The 15983-nt window shown below is 43.4% G+C and overlaps 1 protein-coding gene across 2 annotated transcripts in view; it reads right to left on the reverse strand.

The window, feature by feature from the left end:
* Window positions 1-15983, reverse strand: part of LOC149152269 (rhodanese-like domain-containing protein 9, chloroplastic) — a 327951-nt gene that overhangs the window by 137724 nt on the left and 174244 nt on the right. For both annotated transcript variants that reach the window (XM_089441244.1, XM_089441245.1), the window contains exon 3: window positions 2784-2934. In XM_089441244.1, coding sequence (XP_089297370.1) covers window positions 2784-2934 — 151 coding nt within the window. The remainder of the gene's footprint in view (window positions 1-2783; window positions 2935-15983) is intronic.

Below are 15983 nucleotides of genomic sequence, written 5' to 3' on the forward strand. Positions count from 1 at the left end.
TGGACTGATGGAGCACAGGTTGCCTTCGATTGCCTCAAGGAGGTGATGAGCAGTTGCCCTGTCTTGGCACTTATAGATTTTTCCCAACCATTGACAGTGGTGTGATGCATCCGGGGTAGGAGTTGAAGCAGTATTGTCACAGGAGGGGCATCCCATTGTTTTCAATAGTCGAAAGCTCCTACCGCATGAGTTGTCATATTCCATATATGAAAAAGAGATGTTGACCATTATGCATGCATTGCCCAAGTTTCACCAGTACTTGGTGGGAAACTGGTTTCGAGTGAAGACTAATCACAATAATCTGTTGATTTGGGGTAGCATTGGATGTGCTCTAGCCATTAAATTTGGTGGAGAGGTTAGGGCACATGAGATCTCCAATACCTAGAAAGGGTTTGGGCAGATTCTACAGATCAGGAAATATTAAAATAATTAATATTTTTAATGGAGTCCCTAAGTCTAAACTTAGGGAAAATAAAATATTAATGTGTATTAATATGAATCTGTGTTAGAGTGGTCCAAAAGAGATGGATCAAGCCAGATCTAATCTTAGCCATTGATTAGGGACTTAATCTCGGCCGTTGAGATGTCAACAGGAAAAGAATAAGAAGAGGCTTGAGGGTCACTTGGAGAGTACACTAGATGATCAGTCATTCTATTCTCTAGAGCGGGGTTTGCTAAGAGAGATAGAATCAGTGATCGAGAGAGAAACTAAGGGGCGTCGAGTATAGAGAAACAGAGAAGGCTCAGCGATTCCCTATTTGCAGCTTTTTTGTGGATGTTTGATGTATATTTTGTTTTTATAATTTGTTGCACAGATTATTTGTTGATTATCACTTGTATTCCTATTTAGGATCATTACATCCTACATCGAAGAAAACAAAAGTTCATCAAATAGATATCCATTCAAAATCCAAATCATCATGTGTACATAATAAATGTCACTAGAATAGAAAACCCTACTCTAACAAACATAATTAAAATGCATGAAGTAAGACTATCTAATGACATGAAATGAAAAGGGCATAAAGTTAGAGATACAATACAAACGATGACCCATGGCATCATATGTCTTCAATATAATGCATACTGAGCATCTACCGACTTTCCAGCTAGTCTGTGGGCTGCTTCTTGGATGTGCCACACTGAATTCTGAAAATGATAGGACTTTGACTTATCCAAATATCGAGCTACTCTCTGCCATCAGATGCATAAAAATTCTTCCTTATTCTCTTTTGGTTTTTATGCTTGCTTTCGGCAAGATGCGATGTTGATGTTGATGCGATCAGTGTGCAACTTTCTACCTGATTTGGACAACACTCATCCGAAAGATCCATGATTTTTGTGACCTGCTCTTCTTTATTTTCATGACTTTGCTCCGTCAACACTGTTGGATTGGTGTTGCAAACATCGATCTGATTTCCTTCAGATTCCTTCCTGCCTGGATCATCCCCATTTAACCATTTCTCAATGGAAGAAATGACTTCTTCATAATAAGATGAAGGCTTCTCAGGCAAGCTCGGAGGTTCATGCACTGGATCTTTTGGTCTTGGCTAGATTTCCTGAACCTGTGATTTTTCAATCTTTTGTAGCTTATTTTGAAGAGTGGTCTATTTAATTCTTATGGCATTCATTTCGTCAGCATGTATTGATTTCATAATTTTCATTTGTTGTATGTGATTAGCCTCCATGGTCTTGATCAAGCTCTGCAGCCTATCCTCAATGGCATTCATTTGGTTGGAATGTTCATTCTTAATAGCACTGATTTCCCTGGCATGATTTTTCTCCATGGTGATCATCTGATTAGAATGATTAGTCCCCATGATTTTCAGTTCTTCGGCATGTTTTTCTTCTTTAGCTAGTAACCTATTCTGAAGAGATATCTAATTAGCTTCCATGTTCTTTATCATTCTATTACGATTTTTTTGAATAGAATTTATTTCTTTCTTAAGATTTGCTTTTACGGAACTTAGCTCTTCAACATCTTCTTCTTCTATGGTATCCATCATGTTCTGAAAATTGATCCTTTGATTATATTGATTAACTTCCATTGCCTGAAACCTGTTCCCCATGGAACTCATTTCTCTGGTGTGATCTGCTATTAATTTTGCTTGACTAGATTGCAGGTATTTGATCATCTGAGTTAATTCCTTAACAAGATGCTTATCATTTTCCTTTTCGTCATCAAAATGATTATCTGATTACTAGTCTCTGCCTTTCCATTATCGAAAATTCTTCTTGCAATGGCACAAGTGGATTCTACAATATGATACCTCTTGGTCATATTAATGTTGTAGGTAATTCTCTTACATCTTCTTTATGTAATTATGCATATCATTGAATTGATTTTTTTGCTCATCATGCGTACTTTTAATGATTTCTACTAATTCTTTAACACCATATTTCTCTTCTGGAAGGTCATGAGAATAACCTTGAGTGTTAGTAAAATGACAAGGGGTAGGTAAGTTATCCATGATGACTTGCTTAAGGGAAAAGGGAAGCTAATGGATTGTCAGAGAGATATCCTTGCTCAAGGAAATCAAGAAATCCACAAGCAGCGAGCCTCTAGCAGGAATTCTTGTAAAAATTAAAAGAAGTGGAGTCACCACTTGAACATGAATCTATCTCCAAAATCCAGAAGAAAAAATAAACGGAAAGCTAGTTAGGGAGAAGCAAGTGGATATCAAGGAAGGCTTCCTGTTTGAGAGCACAAGCACTAAATTTTGAACAAGAGCTAAAAAATAAAATAAAAAAATACATTGAAAAACTTCAAATATCTAACTGACCTTAGACCCTCTTGACAGACCAGTAAGAGTTTACTGTCCAGTGGAAACTGCTGCTGTACCAGAGGGACAAAATCAGAATTGGATTTAGTAAATGGAAGTCCAAAGAAGAGGCCAGAAACGTTATTGTGCAATGTGCGCTTGATCACTGTACCTGCAGATTATGTGCTTTTGTAAGAACCAGAGAAAATATTGAGCAACGATAATAACACATATAAGGTGATAATGGAATTAAAACATGCAAACTATTTTGTCAACCTTGAGTTGTGAACTTAAAACTGGCAAACTTTTAATCACATTATTCATCCCCACTATTTAGAATATAAGTGTACTTGAACAACATGCATACTGAAAAAAGCAAAAACTCGAGAAGTAATCCAAACAAATCTTTTTTATATTATAATAATCTTAGGACTCTAGGAGAACCTTCTATAATTGGAAATAGTATCTAGCTACTATGTGTTTTGAACTTTGCCTTTCTTTGTTTTCTCTAATAAAGAGGTTCAACTGCAAACAAAATTAAAAAATCTGTAAAGTTTATATACAAGTATTTCGGGCTCTGCTGAAATTTGGGATAATGTGTTTATCTTGCTAAAGGCAAGGTTGCACTATCTCACTTTGTTGCATATTTTTAATATCTCCAATCTAACTTCAGATATGCCAAATACAAACCTTATCGGTGGACTATTAGCCACTTGTCACATTTGGTCAACTGCTCATCTCAGTAATCCTCATGAAGTATGATTAAATGTCTTCATTTCTGCGAAAATTCTATCACTACAACCACTGATTTATTTTACCTACTTATTTGCCAATAAGTTATTTATGAAAAACCCTTCAATAAACATTAAAATAAATTTTGTTGCAAATATCACACCATAATACAGAAACAAACACATGCACAAGAATCAACACATCAACACAAATATTTTGGACAAATGTCCCCAGAAAAACCCAATGCGGGAAAACCGATGCAGCATAGGAGGATTTTATTATTCAGCAATTCTTCAATACAACTGGGTGCCAAACTGGCTTACCCAACAGAGAACAAATTCTCCAGCACTTCTCCCAACCTCAGCGTCAGGCTTACTGGCCTCTACGCAGTTCCTAGACCTACTGTGTCAGCTCCTGCCTCTCTGCATCAACACTGGGCCTCTCTACATCACCCACGCAGGCCTTCCAGTGACTGCGGAGTCTGTTGCTTCTACGTCTACCTCTCGAACCTCTACGTTGGTCTTCTAGTGTTGATCCTGACTCTCTGTTCCGCACCCGCTGCCTCCTGCTACTCCCCAGACAACTAGTTCGAATTTCTCAGCTAACCCCGCTCCAGAAATCAAACTAACTAGTCTCCCTCAGTGTGTTCTCCAACTGACCCTCAAGACTCTTCTTATACTTTTCATGTTGGTCCTTCAATAGCCGAGATTAAATCTTTAATCAACGGCTAAGAGTAGATTTGGCTTGATCCATGACTTTTGGAACCTTCTAGCCCAGTTTTATATTAATACCCATTAATATTTTATTTTTCCTAAGTTTAGACTTAGGAACTCCATTAAAAATATTAATTATTTAAATATCTCCAAACTGATTAGAATCTACCCAAACCATTTCTAGGTCTTAGAGATCTCATGTGCTTTAGCCTCTCCACCAATTTTCATGGCTAGAGCACATCCGATGCTACCCCAAATCAACACTCCCTCTTAGTGAGGATTGTGCTCTAGTAATACTCCACACTGAGCATTACTCTGATCATATGGCATCAGTACCTGTGTTGATGCTAAGCCTCCCTACCCAACATCCTCTGCACTGTTGCATCCTGTACTGCTGCCCATGGTTCTATCACTGACACTGCTATGTATGTACTACAACGCCCTCTACATCCGTGTTGTTGTTGGTCCATCTTCCCAACACTGCATCTGCACTGCAACTCCCTCTGCATCCGTGCTGCTGCTGGTCCTTCTTCCCAACACTGCATCTGCACTGCAAACTCCTTCTCATCATGTTGCATCGTGCTACTGCTGACTGCTACTGCATTGCAACATCATACCCATTTCTGCTACTGAAATGGATTCTTTATCATCCCCATCTTCTCCCTGAAATAATCAAACTTGGTTCTTCCAAGGGCCTTGGTAAGGATGTTTGCCACCTGTTCTCCTGTAGGAGTGTAGCTCAACTGTACAGCTCCTCGTTGGACACAGTCTCTGACAAAGTGACACCAGATATCAATATGCTTTGACCGATCGTGAAACACTGGATTCTCAAAGAGCTTGATGCAACTCTGATTATCACACATGATCCTGGTCACCTCCATCTTTCTTCTGAATAGGTTCACAAGCAGTTTTCTAAGCCATATGGCCTCGCACGAAGTTGTGCTTGCGTCCATATATTCTGCCTCTGCTAAGCTCAGAGCCACAAATTTTTGTTTACTAGTGCACCAGGAGGTCATTCCTGATCCAATGTTGAAACAATACCCAGAGGTATTTTTCTGATCCATTGAACTTCCCGCCCAATCTGCATCACTAAATCCAATCAATCTGATATCTTTACTCTTGGTGTACAAGAGTCCATAATCGATTGTTCCCTATATATATCTAAGAACATGTTTGGCTGCTACCCAATGCGCCTTCTTTGGTTCCACCATGAACTGACTGAGGATGTTGACAACGTAACAAATGTTAGGCCTGGTATTGACCAGATACATCAGGGACCCTATAAGTTGTCTCTATAAGGTGGGATCAACACCCTTGTCTTCTGACGCATCAATCTTCTTCCAGTTGGTGATCATTGGAGTAGCCATGGGTCTACAGTCCTCCATCCTGAATCTCTTTAGGATTTCTGTAGCATACCTCCCTTGCACAAGGAAGATCTCTCCCTTTCGCTGCCAAACTTCCAACTCTAGGAAATAATGCATTCGTCCCACATCCTTCATATCGAATTTTGTGGCTATATTCTTCTTGCAGTCCCCGATGAGCCTGGATGATCCAGTCAGAAAGAGATCATACACATACAATACTATGATTAGAGGCTCATTCTCTACAACTAGATAGTAGAGATTTGGATCTGCATCACTCTTGACAAATCCCATCTTCTGCAAGTAGCCATCGATTCAACCATACCATGCTCTAGGTGCCTGTTTCAGCCCATACAAGGCTTTCTTCAATCTGCATTCATGATACTTCTTCTCATGTGTCTCAAAGCCCTCTAGTTGTTCAATGTATACCTCTTCTTCTATCACCCTGTTCAGAAATGTCGTTTGACATCCCTTTGATGAATCTCCCACCCCATCTGTGCTGCAAGAGATATCACAGTTCTAATAGATGTATACCTGGCTACCAGGGCGAAGGTCTCTTTGTAGTCAATTCCTTTGTCTGCAGCTTATTTAATCTTGCAGATCCATCTCGAACTCCCCATCCTGAGCTACTAATGCCTGATATCTCTCTAGTTGTTTTCGCTCCCTCTTATTGTTCCTTGGCGCATCGATGAAGTCCTCTGCATCACGCAGAATCTAACGAAGTTCCCTACTCGTTCTTCCTCTACCAGCAGGGGCTTCTGTTAGCTCCTCCTCATCCTGATATTCTTCTTGATCCGAAGAAGAACTCTTTACTTTCGTTGGTTGAAGAGGCTTAACCAACAGCTCCTCTTTTGACTGCTCCTCAAAAGGCATTTCTCAAGATATTTTAAAAGCCCTGTCCTCCATGAACTTCACATCTTGTCGAACTACTACCTTCCTGCTCCCCGGAAGATAGATTCTGTATGCCTTAGCGTTCACACTATATCCCACTACATATCCTTTCTCTGCAGTTTGATCTAGCTTCTTCCTCTTTTCCTCGAGTATGCAGCAATATGCTAAGCTCCCAAATATCCTGAAATGATTGACTTTAGGCGTCTTCCCTATGAAAACTTTTTTTGGAGTAATCTTGCCCAATGCCCGATGAGGAGTCCTATTCTGAACATAGGCTGTTGTGTTGCATGCTTCTGCCCACAAGAATTTTGGCATATCCTGATCATACATCATAGCCCAGCTGCTTCTATAATAGTCCTATTCTTCCTTTTTGCTACTCCATTATGCTCCATATTGTAAGGAGTTGTCCACTCTCTTCTGATGCCCTCCTTAGCGCAAAAATCAGTGAAGTCCTTGTCGACATACTCTCCACCATTATCTGAGCGCAAAACTTTTATTTTCTTCCCAGTCAGATTCTCCACCAGAGCCTTGAACTCTTTGAATCGACAGAAAACCTCATCCTTGGTTTTCATAAAATAAATCAAAGTTTTCCTTGAGTGGTCATCAATGAACGTAAGGAAGTACTCGGTACCACTAAGAGCTTTAGTGGACATAGGTCCACAGATATCTGAGTGTATCAATCCAAGTACACTCTTACCCTTGTTCTTACTTCTAGGAAATGTTGGCTTAGCATACTTTCCTAGAGCACATCCTCTGCATACATCATCTCGTTCCGTACTAAGATCTGGAACTCCTATTATAGTGTTTCTGAGAATTCTTAGAGCCCCATGGTGCAAATGTCCCATTCTTCTGTGCCATAGTTCGTTCAAATCCTTGTCTCCATGACTGCCTATTAGTGCCATTGGTGATTCTAGTTGTAGTCTGTACAACCTGTTACTTTTGATCCCGATCTGCACTTTCTTTTTCCAGCTTGGGTGTTTGACGTATACTTTCTCCTTGATGAAGAAAACGTCATAGCCTTTTCCTTGAAGTTGCGACACGGAAAGTAAATTCATCCCCAATCCTGGTACATGCATGATGCAGCACATTGGTAGCACGGAACCGCTCTCCCGTTTCTGTTTGAAAAACTATGGTACCCCTCGCTACTAGAGTACACTTTACCTTGTTCCCCATGGTGATCTGAAAGTTCATCTTCTCCTCCCGATAATCTGAGAAACATTCCCGGATTCCCATCATATGCCAAGAGGCTCCACTATCTATATACCATACTTCTGATGATGCAAAGCTAGTCACACAAGCCACTTCTTCTTCCAGCCTGGAAGCCAACATAGAGAAATCAAAGTCACTGTCTCTTGTGCAATTTTCTGAAAATATGTGTGAGTCTCCTGATGTAGATGCCTTTGCTTCATGGTCTCAACCCATAATTGATTTTCCCTTCCTGTCTCTGATTACTTGCTCTGATACCATGTGAAAATTCTATCACTGCAACAATTGATTTATTTTACCTACTTATTTGCCAATAAGTTATTTACGAAAAACCCTTTAGTAAACATTAAAATAAATTTTGCTGCAGATATCACACCATAATACAGAAACAAACACATGCACAAGAATCAACACATCAACACAGATATTTTGGACAAATGTGTAGTATTCTTAATTAGCCATGGCTAATTGGAATATTCGATCTTGCTCAAATTTGCCTTCTATAGTTATTTATAAATAAAAAGGTGAGGAAAGGGGGACATAACTCACTTTTAGAAAAAAGCCACTCCCTAGTAGCACAACGTTGTAACTTAAAGGGGAGCCAAGGGGGCCAAAGGACCACGTAGAAGAGGGCCCACGTAGACACTTGGAGGGACTGCGCAGATGGAGGGAAGCACGTGGCAAGAGAGAGAGGCTACGTTGGAGGAGGTGGGCCTTAGGGTTTGAGAGAGGCCAACGCTATAAAGGAGAGAGGAGCCTCCTCATTTTGGCATTCGATTATGTGCATTTGAGCTAGTCACTTTGACTTAGAGCACGCTGGCTATTTAGCCTATCTGCAGCACTATTTAGTGCAACAAGTATCTTTGTTCGGAGATCTCACCCTTAGCCCCAGGGAACTTTGAGTGCCTTCTCGGGCAAGGTAGTTTTCAACAGTCTTTTGCAGGAGGATCGATCTTTGGAGTTGTGGAGGAGCTGAGCATTTGATGACTGCGCAGTCTTGAGAGAGAGGGACGTAGTCACTTTTGGTGGGAGTTCCGAATTGGGGTTTCGTGGAGGATTTGAGCTGGGAGATTGAGCAAGGGATCAACCCTTGCATATTGGAGGATTTTGGCAGAGTTTCAGGCAGAGTTTTGGAGGGTTCTATTCAGTGGCAGCGTAGAGCCTTGAGGGATTGCGTGGATCCTCAAGGGGGTGATTTTCGAGGGTCAGCTATTTTAGAAGAGCTTTCTGGGCTTCTGGGTTTATTGAGCAGAAGCTGATTCCAGAGTTTCAGCGTTTTCTGAGGAGGGGAACAGCCCCAAATCCTCACTTGATTCCAGCAATAGTAGCAGCACAGCAGTTCTCCAGCAGTTTGGACGCAGTTCAGAGAGGGGCCATTTCCTTACTATTATGAGTGTATTTCTTCACTTGCCTTGTGCCAGTCGAGGTGCTATCTTTCTGATCACCTCCTGTACTCTTTCCATTACTCAGTATAATAAAATGGCTTAGCATTTCTCTCTGCATTTCTTGAATATCTGCTTATATCCGTGTATACATTATTGGATGATGCATCACTGTTATTTTTATCTTTTCTGCTACTATATCACATGTGTGTTATCTGGTTAGAGATTGATTGGGTTTGAGGAATATAACGGGATATTACAGTGGTATCAGAGCATAGATCTGGCTCAGTCTGTGGAGCTAGCAGTCTGTGACACCGAGGGAGAAGCCCTATATCTGTTACAGAGGTAGGAAATACAGAGATATTGAGCGTAGGTTGGAGAACACCTACGAAGAGGGAGACTGTGTTCGGGTGGTGGACACAAAACAGGAGGAGCTTGTGGTGGACGCAAAACAGGAGGAGCCTATGGTGGACGCAGAGCAGGAGGATCCGATGGCAGATGAGGACGGGAAGAGATTTGCGGAGATGCTCCTCAAATCAGTGCAAGATCTATCGGCAGATCGAGGTGATGGGGCAGAGATTCACGGCGGTAGAAAATAGACAGCGTGAGAACCCACGGGTTTTCCAAGTTGGTGAGGGATCGGGTACATCCCACCATTTTCCAGAACAGGGTGCCACTCAGCGTGATACTACTCAGCAGATGGCCTCACATGCCCCTACACGTTCTACCATGCCCACTTTCCTAGGAGCAGACATGGGGGCCGGAGTCTAGCAAGAGGCAGAGCTCGATCATATGGGCGATTATTTTGTAGAGTACCAGGCCTATGGGCAGGAGTTCAAGGATGCCCTCTCATTCAGATACTTTGTTCAGCTCCAGCAGGATAGTAGACCCCGCGACCATCACAGAGGATATCGACATTATCATGATGGAGACACCCACCGCACAGCTAGTAGATTCCACTTGCCTACGTTTGATGGCTCATCAAACAGTTTGGCAAGGTCTTGGGTGGAGAAGCTAGACATCTATTTCCAGCTTAACCAGATGTCGGAGACAAAGGCCATCAAGGTGGCAACATTACATTTGGATGGTGAGGCCCAGGACTGGTGGTTCCATGGGTTGGTTACACTCGGACACTCCACAGTGACGACATATGCTGAGTTTACCAGGGGATTGATGGAGAGGTTTGACCAGAGGGATCCAGAACAACACTTTGTTGAGCTGACAAGGCTGAAACAGACTGGGAGCCTAGAGACCTACATTGCAGACTTCTTGCGGGTTTCAGTGATGGTGCCAGATCTATCCGCAGCACGAAGGGTCTACATCTTTGTTGAGGGGTTAGCAGAGCCACTTCAGGGTCTAGTCAGATCCGCTAGACCAGCCACACTTCAGGATGCTATTAGCAGGACCCGGGACTTACAGGATGTGTTACCTAGGACCCGAACACCTTACCCCCAAAGACAGGCTTTCCAGCCTAAGGGGAAGGATGTGAGGATTCTGCCTCCAAAGGGGAATCTAGGACGAGCACAGATTGATGATGATGCCAGGAGGGAGCTGAAGAAGAAGCGGTTGTGTTTTACCTGTCAGGAGTCGTGGGCACCGGGACATAGATGTGCTGCTGGCAGAGCACATTTTATTGAGGTCTTCTCCGAGAGCAATGGGGAAGAGGATGAGGAGGATGATGTGGAGGCAGGAGATAGTCATGCCGCGCGGGATTCTTTGCCACCTCCACCACCAGCATCAGGTGGTGCAGCTTTTTCACCTACCGGAGGGGCCCTTGCAGCATTGCGAGGAGTTCCCAAGTATTTGAAGCTACGCGTACGAGGGACAGTACGTGGCCAGCGAGTATCAGTTCTGGTTAACAGTGGGGCAACCCACAACTTCATCGATGCACAGATGGTTGAGCGAAGAGGTATACAGACAGAGAGCTTCGATGGATTTTCAGTTTTGGTCCTAGGAGATCAGACCATGGTGTGTGCTAGTTATGTCCCAGAGTTATCAGTGACGATGGGCACCTACACACTGACTGACCACTTTTTCGTGGTTAATATTTCGGACACCAACATGGTACTGGGTGTCCAGTGGCTTATCACTCTAAGGAAGGTCACGACAGATTGGAAGGCCCTAGAGATGGACTCATGGAGTGGGATGATGAGAAGACAAGGAGGCATGAGAAGATACGGGGACAGCACACATATCCGCCTCAGACTGTTTCGGCTCATCGAATGGAGGCAGTCTTTCGGAAGGGAGACATAGAGTGGGCAGTGGAGTTGCGTGCATCAGAGGCAGGGACTACAGGACAGACAGTGCATCCAAAGATACAGTCCATCCTTGACCAGTATGCCACAGTGTTTGGGGAAATTCCCCCGGGACAGCCACCGGACAGGGGGTTTAAGCACACCATTGAGCTTGAGCAGGGCATACAGGCAATGATTACTACCCCCTATAGGCATCCCAAGGCCTATCGGGATGAGATTGAGTGGACCATTTAGGAGTTGTTGGCTCTTGGGCACATTCGGCCGAGCACGAGTCCTTTTGCTTCTTCCGTGGTGTTGGTGAAGAAGAAGGACAACACATTCAGGATGTGCATTGACTACAAGGCCCTGAACAAGAAGACACTGAAGAACAAGTACCCCATACCTAGGATCGATGAGTTGATGGATGAGTTAAGAGGAACACAGTTCTTCTCAAAGATTGATTTGAGAGCTGGGTACCATCAGATTCGCGTGAGGGAACACGAAATTCCCAAGACCGCCTTTAGGTGTCACTATGGGCACTTTGAGTTTTTGGTGATGCCCTTCGGGCTAACCAATGCCCTAGCTACATTACAGTCCTGCATGAATCACATCTTCCGCGGTCACTTAAGGAAGTTTGTGTTGGTGTTCTTTGATGATATCCTCATTTATAGCAGAACTTGGGAGGAGCATCTCTAGCACATTGAGACAGTGTTGCGCATCTTGGAGGAGCAACAGTTCTATGCCAAGCTCTCCAAGTGTGAGTTTGGGTTGACGGAGATGTTGTACTTGGGACACACATAGGGGTGGACGGAGTGAGGGTCCACGAGGAGAAGATCAGGGCCATCAGAGATTGGCTTGAGTCAAGGAACGTGACAGAACTTCGAGGATTCATTGGCATTTTTACTTACTACCGGAAGTTCGTCAAGAGTTTCTCACAGCTTGCTGCACCCCTGATAGATCTAACAAGGAAGGGGGCATTCATTTGGTCGGATACAGCGCAGCAAGCCTTTGATAGGCTCAAGGAGGTTATGAGCAGCTGCCCAGTGCTTGCATTGCCAGATTTTACGCAGCCATTTGTTTTCGAGTGTGATGCGTCGGGAGAGGGGATCAACGTAGTATTGATGCAGGGAGGTCACCCTATAGTCTTTAAGAGCCGGAAGCTCCTTCCGCACGAGAGGTTGTATCCTATATACGACAAGGAGATGCTGGCCATCATGCATGCATTGGCCAAGTTCCGACAGTATTTAGTGGGTAACAGGTTCAGGGTGAGGACTGATCACAACAGCCTCAGATTCTTTTTGGAGCAGAAACATCTACAAGAGAGGCAGTAGAAGTGGATCAGTAAGATCCAAGCGTATGACTTTGACATTGAGTATGTCAAGAGCAGGTTTTGGCAGGAGCTTTTCCGATTAGTGGGGACAGAGTTGACACCAAGTATCAGTTATCACCCACAGACGGACGGGCAGACAGAGATAGTTAACAAGTGGCTGGAGGGCTACTTGCGTAACTATGTCAGTGGGCAGCAGCGAGCATGGTTGAAGTGGTTGCATCTGGGGGAGTACTGCTACAACACTACACATCACATGTCCATTGGTATGTCTCCATTCTATGCTTTGTATGGATATCATCCTTTATCTTTTGCTGATGTGGTGTTTGGTGCTAGCAAGGCTCCGAGAGCCAAGATTTGGATCCAAGAGAGTCAGGATATTCTCCGAGCTCTCAAGGATAATATGGCTATAGCGCAGAACTAGCAGAAGCTGTATGCTGACAAGGGTCGGGTGGAGAGACAGTTTGAGGTAGGGGACTTCGTCTACCTATGATTACAGCCATACCGACAGTTGTCACTGAAGTAAAAGGAGGCTGATAAGCTCAAGCCCCGCTTTTATGGGCCATACAGGGTGATACGTAGGATCAGACAGGTTGCGTATGAGTTGGAGCTGCCCCAAGGCAGTAAGATTCATAAAGTTTTTCATGTATCATGCCTGAAGAAGGCATTGGGGCAGCAGGTGACAGTGACAGATGAGTTACCACCCACAGATGATGAGGGTAATTTGGTGTTGCAGCCAGAGGCTATTATTGATACCAGGGAGAGGCAACTGCGGAGTAGGACGGTCCGAGAATTCTTGGTGAGGTGGAAGAATTTACCAGATGAGGGTGCCACTTGGGAGAGTGAGAAAATTTTGCAGCATCCATCACTTCAGTTGCTTGAGGACAAGCAACATTTTTCCAGGGGAGACTGTAATATTCCTAATTAGCCATGGCTAATTGAAATATTCGATTTTGCTCAATTTTGCCTTCTATAGTTATTTATAAATAAAAAGGTGAGGAAAGGGGGACATAAATCACTTTTAGAATAAATCCATTCCCTAGTAGCACAACGTTGTAACTTAAAGGGGAGCCAAGGGGGCCAAAGGACCACGTAGAAGAGGGCCCACGTAGACACTTGGAGGGACTGCGCAGATGGAGGGAAGCACGTGGCAAGAGAGAGAGGCTACGTTGGAGGAGGTGGGCCTTAGGGTTTGAGAGAGGCCAACGCTATAAAGGAGAGAGGAGCCTCCTCATTTTGGCATTCGATTATGTGCATTTGAGCTAGTCACTTCGACTTAGAGCACGCTGGCTGTTTAGCCTGTCTGCAGCACTGTTTAGTGCAATGAGTGTCTCCGTTCGGAGATCTCACCCTTAGCCCCAGGGGACTTCGAGTGCCTGCTCGGGCAAGGTAGTTTTCAGCAGTCTTTTGCAGGAGGATTGATCTTTGGAGTTGTGGAGGAGCTGAGCATTTGATGACTGCGCAGTCTTGAGAGAGAGGGACGCCGTCACTTTTGGTGGAAGTTCTGAATTGGGGTTTCGTGGAGGATTTGAGCTGGGAGATTGAGCAAGGGATCAACGCTTGCATATTGGAGGATTTTGGCAGAGTTTCAGGCAGAGTTTTGGAGGGTTCTATTCAGTGGCAGCGCAGAGCCTTGAGGGATTGCATGGATCCTCAAGGGGGTGATTTTCGGGGGTCAGCTATTTTAGAAAAGCTTTCTGGGATTTTCTGGGTTTATTGAGCAGAGGTTGATTCCAGAGTTTCAGCATTTTCTGAGGAGGGGAACAGCCCCAAATCCTCACTTGATTCCAGCAGTAGCAGCAGCACAGCAGTTCTCCGGCAGCTTGGACGCAATTCAGAGAGGGGCCATTTCCTTACTATTCTGAGTGTATTTCTTCACTTGCCTTGTGCAAGTCGAGGTGCTATCTTTCTGATCACCTCCTATACTCTTTCCATTACTTAGTATAATAAAATGGCTTAGCATTTCTCTCTGCATTTCTTGAGTATCTGCTTATATTCCGTGTATACATTATTGTATGATGCATCACTGTTATTTTTATCTTTCCGGCAAATACATCACATGTGTGTTATCTGGTTAGAGTTTGATTATGTGGTTAGAGATTGATTGGGTTTGAGGAATATCCCTGAAACAGGATATTACAAAATGTCCCCGGAAAAACTCAATGCGGGAAAAACGATGCAGCATAGGAGGATTTTATTATTCAGCAATTCTTCAGTACAACTAGGTGCCAAACTGGCTTACCCAACAGAGAACAAATTCTCCAACACTTCTCCCAACCTCAGCGTCAGGCTTATTGGCCTCTACGCAGTTCCCAAACCTACTGCGTCATCTCCTGCCTCTCTACATCAGCACTAGGCCTCTCTGCGTCACCCACATAGGCCTTCCAGTGACTGCGCAGTCTGCTTCCGCTGTGTCTGCCTCTCCAACCTCTGCGTCGGTCTTCTGGTGCTGATCTCAATTCTCTGTTCCACAACCACTGTCTCCTGCTGCTCCCCAGACCACTAGTTTGAATTTCTCAGCTAACCCCGCTCCAGAAATCAAACTAACTGGTCTCCCTCAGTGTGTTTTCCAACTGACCCTCAAGCCTCTTCTTATACTTTTCATGTTGATCCTTCAACGGCCGAGATTAAATCTCTAATCAACAACTAAAATTAGATTTGGCTTGATCCATGACTTTTGGAACCTTCTAACCCATTTTTATATTAATACCCATTAATATTTTATTTTTCCTAAGTTTAGACTTAGGAACTCCATTAAAAATATTAATTATTTTAATATCTCCCAAACCAGTTAGAATCTGCCCAAACCATTTATGGGTCTTGGAGATCTCATGTGCTTTAGCCTCTCCACCAATTTTCATGGCTAGAACACATCTGATGCTACCCCAAATCAACAATTTCTTCCCTTATTTATATCTTTCAGCTTGTTCTTGAGGAAAAGAACTTGGTTTGCATTGCTAGATTTGAACATTCCAACCAGCCTGTCATATATCTCCTTTGATGCGTTCAAATCGGAGATGTAAGCAAGTAAATGCTTATGAATAGAATCCTTGATGATCTTCTTTGCTTTAACTTCACCCTTTTGTACTTTGTCTTAGCAATAGCCGGTGCATTTGAAGGAGGTTCCAAAATCTTTCCCTGCACATAATCCATAACATCTTCTCTTCTAAAGTCAAATCAAGAGACATCTTCCATGCATGATAATCAGACTTATCATGAAGCTTGTCATTAGACTTCAAGTAGGATGTGGAGGCCATTGAATCTTGTCCTTGATCAGTGATTGCTCTTCTCACCCTTGCTTGGGCTTTGTCTTCACCACAACTTCGATACCATGTTAATTTTAGATAACAATGGTATGTTCTATGCTCACAACAA

The sequence above is a fragment of the Pinus tabuliformis genome, chromosome 9 (assembly GCF_031772625.1).
Source record: "Pinus tabuliformis cultivar Carrire ecotype Pingquan chromosome 9, CPIR1, whole genome shotgun sequence".
NCBI lineage: Eukaryota > Viridiplantae > Streptophyta > Pinopsida > Pinales > Pinaceae > Pinus > Pinus tabuliformis.